Source organism: Sesamum indicum, linkage group LG10 (genome assembly GCF_026168435.1).
Source record: "Sesamum indicum cultivar Baizhima isolate 11 linkage group LG10, ASM2616843v1, whole genome shotgun sequence".
Classification (NCBI taxonomy): Eukaryota; Viridiplantae; Streptophyta; class Magnoliopsida; order Lamiales; family Pedaliaceae; genus Sesamum; species Sesamum indicum.
The window spans coordinates 13,025,021-13,031,396 of record NC_142666.1 but is presented as its reverse complement, the minus strand read 5'-3'; the positions used below and the strand labels follow the sequence as shown (position 1 = coordinate 13,031,396).

Here is a 6,376-nt window from a genome sequence, read left to right as displayed (position 1 = left end):
TAACGCAGTCAAACTTTAAAAATGTTAAATGTAATTTCTCAAACTATTAACGACAGCAAAGTGTAATTATGTTTAAAATATATTTATTTTTTGGAAATTATATACCATAATGATAAATAATATTGCAATTTAGGTGTTGGGACCAGTACGAGTCCCGAAAAAGGATAGCGAGCTGTACTGATCTGTTGCCAATTTCGGATAATTTGGCAAAGTGTATTTTCTATGCATCTCTCTCACGCACATGCATACATGCTGTGTGCGCATATATACATACACACATTTATATGTGTGTATATATAGCTCTTGAGCCTCCACATACCATTTCCGCATTTCCCTTTATACTCTCTGCATCCTTTTTCCCTCTCTTTCTTCTCTTTTCTGAGCTCCACCTTCTTCAATCCGTTCAATTCTTCCTGAATAAGGTAATTATTTTTGTTTTTGATTTTTAATTTACGTATTTCCGTTTTTAGTGTTCAGTAGAATCAGGAAAATGAAAGCTAATTGAGGATGGAAATTGTGAAATTGGAAATTTCGCAATTATTAGGTCAACCCGACATTTATTGCGGGATGAAGAGTATTTATTTGTTTATTGCAGTGCATTTGTCGTAGTTGCAATAAATGAAGCTGGAGTTACTATTGTTTCTGTATCTGGTAAACTGTGTTGTTTTGTAGTGGTAATTGTTGAGGAAATAAGAGTTGAGTTACGAGGTTACTTTTGTGGGGGTTGTAATTAGTTGCAATTAGTAATTTTAATGTTCATAGATTTGTCTTGATCTGACGTTAACTATATCATTATGGGTCATCGGAGTTAATTCTAGATATGGTGACTTGTGTTGATTGATTTGCTTATTATTTTAAAGCGTTTGAGTTTCTCGACTGTGATGGAATCCATCAGGAAGTTATTTGTAATGTATTCTTTTTCTCTTTCTTGTGTATAGGAACAATGATGGATGTTTGTTCCCATGCTTCAGTAGCTTTTTAAAGCATTATGACTCTACTTCAACATACTGAATCATTAATTTGATTTGGTTTTTTCCTCAACTTGCTGTGGTTTCCAGGGCTAATGTGTTTGATTTGATGCTTTAAGCTTTTGCTTGGTGTAGTTTAAGAATCTCCCTCTCCCTCTCTCAGACACACGCACACACGCAGCCTGAGTAACACAAATGGGTCGAAGCAGTACTACTGAGAGTGAAGACGGTGTGCTCTCTGCTGATTCACCACTAAGCAATGATGGTGATAATTTCAGCGGAAGTTCAAATGGTGGGTTTGTTCTCAAAAAAGGTCCATGGACATCTGCTGAGGATGCGATTTTAGTTGATTATGTGAAAAAGCATGGAGAAGGTAACTGGAACGCAGTTCAGAAACACTCAGGGCTTTTACGGTGTGGGAAAAGCTGCCGTTTACGGTGGGCCAACCATTTGAGGCCAAACCTGAAGAAAGGAGCCTTTACATCTGAAGAAGAGAGACTAATAATTGAACTTCATGCTAAGATGGGAAATAAGTGGGCACGAATGGCTGCACATGTAAGCTTCAGTAATCACTTCTTTTACCATTTTTTATGTGTCTTTCTACAATTATCAAGAACTTCATGTATTTCGTCTAGAACCCGAACTGATGCTAACAGTTTGCTGCCATTTGTGTGAAGATCTTATGATAATTTCTGACATGTTGATTAAGAGGTTGCTTCAAACAGATGATATGTTTTATTTTATCCTATAGTTTTTGTTAGGTAATTTTAGTATGCAGCTTATGGAACTCCACCCAATACATTCAGGTAGGTCAGCACCAAGTGAGAGATACTGAAAACCATAGGCTCCCATTAGCATGCACTATTGAGCGTTCAGTTGGTATTTGTTGCTAAATTTTCCCAGAAAGTATATTATACTTCCAAATGTCACTGTTTAAACTCGTTTGTCCTACAGCTTACTTGAAAGAAAACAAGAGAGGAAGAAACCAGGAATTAATGACTGAAACACTATGGGAACATAAGAAAATATCTAAAACAAATGAAATGAAGCAACCAGTTTTGAGTACTTGTTATTGGTAGTCGCTTCGGCGATAACTGATGTATAATCTAGTTTCGTATCTTTTTTCAAGTAATTGTGAGTTCATAACTCAATCTCCCCTCCCTCCCCACCTCAGCAAAGAATATGGCCATGTTAGGGTTTTACATCATGGAAATAAATTTTAACATAGCAACAGAAGTGGTGGACCCATATCATTCAGATGGGGGGCGCAGGGGGTTGTGGGGTTTATGCTCGAATTTTAGAAGCTCATAAGAATATTCTTCAGGAATTGGCAAATGCTCTTCTTCTTTTAGTATTCTTTTGTTTGCTGGTGTTAGTTGTGTTGTGATGTAAGGCGCAATTTGAGACTTACACAGATTTTTGTACATCTTTTATTCTGCTTTCTATTATTTTTTCAAACCTGGAGTCTTCTATTTTTGTTTCAGTTGCCTGGAAGGACGGACAATGAGATAAAGAACTATTGGAATACCCGGATAAAAAGACGTCAACGTGCTGGTTTACCACTTTATCCCCCTGACTTGTGTCTGGATCCACTTCCGGAGAATCAACAACAGCTTAGTTCACCTGGAATATGTGCTGGAGATAAAGGATGTCATGAGATCTTGGAGAGCACTGGTTATGAGACACATGATCTCATGTTTGATAGTTTCAACTTTTTACCATACACACCACAATTTCCAGATATTTCTGGCAGTGTTTCGACGAGTAATGGTTTTGGTTCTCCTCAGTTTTACAGCTTTGCCCAACCTATCGGAGTGCCTAAACATGCTCAAGAACCAGATGAACCCATGTTGGACTATGGAGGTGGTGCACCTAATGAGACACCTCCATTTGACAGGACTCAAACTGCTAGTTGCACGAACAAAATGTCTGAGTCTTTTGGTCTGTGTTTCCCATATGTTCCTGACCACACCAAGAAACTGTTGTCTTTTGGTGTCGGTCAGGATAGTGAAATTATGTCAAATGTCATTTCCTCTGCTTCTAAGCACTCTGCAGGTGCTCAGGAGTTGGAGCTCCCTTCACTCCAATATCAAGAGACTGGCATAGGTCTCTGGGACCCTGCACCTGAGTCATTGGATTCTTTTGTCCAGTCTCCGCTACCAGGGCCACTCCCATCACATTGTCCTTCTTCAGGGAGCAGTGGCCTCTTAGAAGACTTACTTTATGAGGCTAAGGCTCTCAGTAAGTCAGAGAATCAATCTTCTGATTGGGCTGCTTCATCTAACATGAGCCATGGAGATATAACAGACAGTTCTGCTTTACAAACATACTCCAGAGAGTTCAAAGGTTATCTTGACCCCAGTTCCCCATCAGGTAACTCAATGGGATCAATTTTCAATGGGTGCACTCCTACTGGTACACTTGGAAGTTCATTGGAGGAGGACATGCCTGGTAAAAATTCAATATTTCCTTTCTAAATGACTAACTATGCATGTTTGAAGAAAAACTCTGATCCATTGGCAGTGGAAATTTGCAGCCTATTTCAGTTTTAGCTATGTCAATTCATAAAAATTGAACTTGTTGAAATCTTAATACTTCTCCAGATCTGCTGGAACAACTCGGCCTTGTCGAATCTGGCCCTGAAACACTGTTAGTTAGTGCAAATTGGCTTCATCCATCGCTTTGATATCACTGAATAACTTTTTCCCTTCTGTTTTAGGTTTTCACAAGTTAATATTTTGAAACTTGAAGGTTGTTGGATGTTATTATTTTGAGTAGTGCTTTCAGAGTCCTGAACAATTATATGCTTCTAAGTTTGATATATCCTTCTCTCGTTTTTTCTCCCTTAAAATGTGTTGCCTTTCCACTTTTGGACAATACAATCTTGAATGCTTTTCTGTTGATGACCTTCTCCTCTAGTAGATGGAAACTGCTGTATTATCCTCATAAGTAAATGGAATCAGCTAGTGCTCTTTGGAAATAACCAACCTGTGGAAATTGGTCTATTCTTATTTATAAATTAGTCAAGCTTGTATTCTCTCAGCAAAGTCATAAGACTATCATTTTATTCTGTGCTCTGTAGTGCGCCATGTGAAAACAGAAGTGTATGATCAAAGTTGGCTGCTGGATGGTCAAAGGGAAAAAATTATGGATCACTTTGATTGCTCTAGGCCTGATGCAATGCTCGGATCATGCTGGTTTGAGCACAGTGCTGCTTCCCATTCAAATCAACAAGTCTCTGGAACCAATGCCATTGCAGCTCGCACTGAGTTGAAGAACACTTCAGCATCTTCTTCTACCTGGGCCCTCGGTTCTTGCTCTTGGAATAACATGCCTGCTGTCTGCCAAATGCCTGACTTCCCCTGAATATTGCCAGCATATGTTACTGAACTTCTGGATATATTTGTTGCAATTTTTGCCATTTCCTGTGAAGAGATTATCACAAATTAGGTCTTACGAGCACAATGGTGTTCGAGTCTCTCAGACATTCCCTGCGTTTTGCTGTTATGGATTAATTCACAGACAAAACTCAAATCTCTCGTAGAAAATGTATCCCTCTACTTCTTGAACCATAATTGATGGCCTTATTTTTCTCATTGGATTCCACTCTGTAATCTCATTGATTGATATGGTTGTTTTACCATCTTCTTCAGATTAGAGAAGTGATTGGTAGTTGGAAGCATGATATGCTGTTTAATTTGCCATCTTTTATCCTTGTTATTTCGTCATGCTTTTACTATTACCATTTATGATCTATTCATTTCAGCGAAACTAGAAAACTTGCTCATATTTTCTGTTGTCAATCTTCTGTTCCTAACTATCCATTTCTACTTGAGCTTAGAGCCTTAGACTGCAGGACTGCCTTTCAAAGCATTGGTTCCACAAACAGTGGCCAGAGATGGTCTCTTCTGGTTCATCTCTCAAAGGTTTTGATTGTAATTGGAGTTGCAATTATATTTTTCTTCAAAGAAATTTAGAAAAATGCATTTACGCCTCTTTTAACCCAAGCAGATGTGCTAATTCCTATCCTTTTTATGATCAAATTTAGTAAATGATCATTATTATGTCCCTGGATAAATTTCCAGTTTTTATATTTTAAAATGGTTGAATGTGTTAAATTTATATATTTGAGGAGATGTATTTTTTTTTAATATTTTGAAATTTTTCTACACCTATTACTAATTGACTAAAATGAAAAGCAAAATTCTACACCTATTTTGAAAATTTTCTACACCTATTAACACTAGTTGGCAACACTGCGTTGCACGTAATGCTTATTACTTTGATAAAATATTATATTATTTAAAAATTTAATTAAATAAATATATAACATATTTCATAAATTAAGAAACATTATTAAATTCTATTTGTTAAAATTAATGAATTTGAACTTTTAAAAAAAATATTGTAAAAAGCTTTTTATTCCATGTAAAAAGCTAATTAAAAACATAACTAAATAAGTAGTTATATAAATATGTGGTGTCATTATTCATTTGCTTGTTCAATTTCGTTGGCAGAAGAAATCCTCTTGCTGGTATCATAGATTTCTTAGGTTTTTTCGGTAAAATTATTAATTATTTCTCATTTAATTGGCGTTTGAATTTCGATGCTATCTTTCTTATTCATTGCTTAATATTTTCGTAATCTTCTCAGAATACATCATCATGTTTCTTATCAATTTAATATATTGACTTTATCAATATTACTTAAAATTTTAAAACAATCAAGATTAAGTGATCAGGTAATAGGTGTTTTACTTTCGATTTCTTTCTTCAATAGGGAATATATCCTTATAGTCGTATTAGTAGCAACATTCTACTTTAATATATTAGTTCTGTCTTTTTTTAGTGGCATGAGTTTGGTAGATGCTTACAGTCATGTCTCGATAATAGTTCGAGTGATGTTATAAACTGAAAAATTACTAATTTTGAGAATCAAAATACAAAAAAAAGGCAACTTTATTAAATTAAAAAAATTTTATATTTAAAAGATAAGAAATTGATAAATTATATACATCATTCCACTAAAGTATAACACAAATAAATTAAAATTCACATCAAATTTGAAATATGATTAAAAAAAATATTAATTTTAGTGGCATGTTCTAAAATTGCAAGTAGACTCTCAATTTATAAAGCACATATATATAGTTGAAGGAAATTATATTTTATAGGCCAGATCATGTCAAATGCTTCTAATCATCTTAGATAAATTTTTATAACAAATTTAAATTTTAATAACATGGCGACTAGTGTTGAGAATTCGATCTCCCAGTCCTGTGATCTTGAGGATGAACATCGGATCGCGTACGTTGAGGTCGTGGCCCACACCAATCATCGTGAGATCGCTCACGATTTCGCGTATCTTTAGAACATTGCCCCAAGTATACTTCACGAGGTCGCTACTAC

At 35.6% G+C, this 6,376-nt stretch overlaps 1 protein-coding gene across 5 annotated transcripts; it reads left to right on the top strand.

Annotated features, from left to right (window-relative positions):
* Nucleotides 1–229: 229 nt before the first annotated feature.
* LOC105172205 (transcription factor MYB33) lies at nucleotides 230–4,564 on the top strand. 5 transcript variants are annotated; one of them, XM_088886073.1, is made up of 4 exons: nucleotides 230–422; nucleotides 1,104–1,523; nucleotides 2,453–3,419; nucleotides 4,051–4,564. In XM_088886073.1, the coding sequence occupies exons 2-4, from the start codon at nucleotides 1,164–1,166 to the stop codon at nucleotides 4,332–4,334; spliced, it is 1,611 nt and encodes a 536-aa protein (XP_088742199.1). In that variant the 5' UTR covers nucleotides 230–422; nucleotides 1,104–1,163; the 3' UTR covers nucleotides 4,335–4,564. The 5 variants fall into 5 exon arrangements, with proteins under 5 accessions (XP_088742199.1, XP_011091873.1, XP_011091870.1 ...); XM_011093571.3 differs by having other exon boundaries at nucleotides 231–422; nucleotides 1,132–1,523; XM_011093568.3 differs by having other exon boundaries at nucleotides 231–422; nucleotides 1,059–1,523.
* Nucleotides 4,565–6,376: the final 1,812 nt, after the last annotated feature.

Bases quoted from the DNA above. Each gene is read 5' to 3' on its own strand.
- LOC105172205 (XM_088886073.1), top strand. From the start codon at position 1,164: ATGGGTCGAAGCAGTACTACTGAGAGTGAAGACGGTGTGCTCTCTGCT. The intron at 1,524-2,452 runs GTAAGCTTCAGT...TTTTTGTTTCAG, and splicing joins GGGCACGAATGGCTGCACAT to TTGCCTGGAAGGACGGACAA. The intron at 3,420-4,050 runs GTAAAAATTCAA...TGTGCTCTGTAG, and splicing joins ATTGGAGGAGGACATGCCTG to TGCGCCATGTGAAAACAGAA.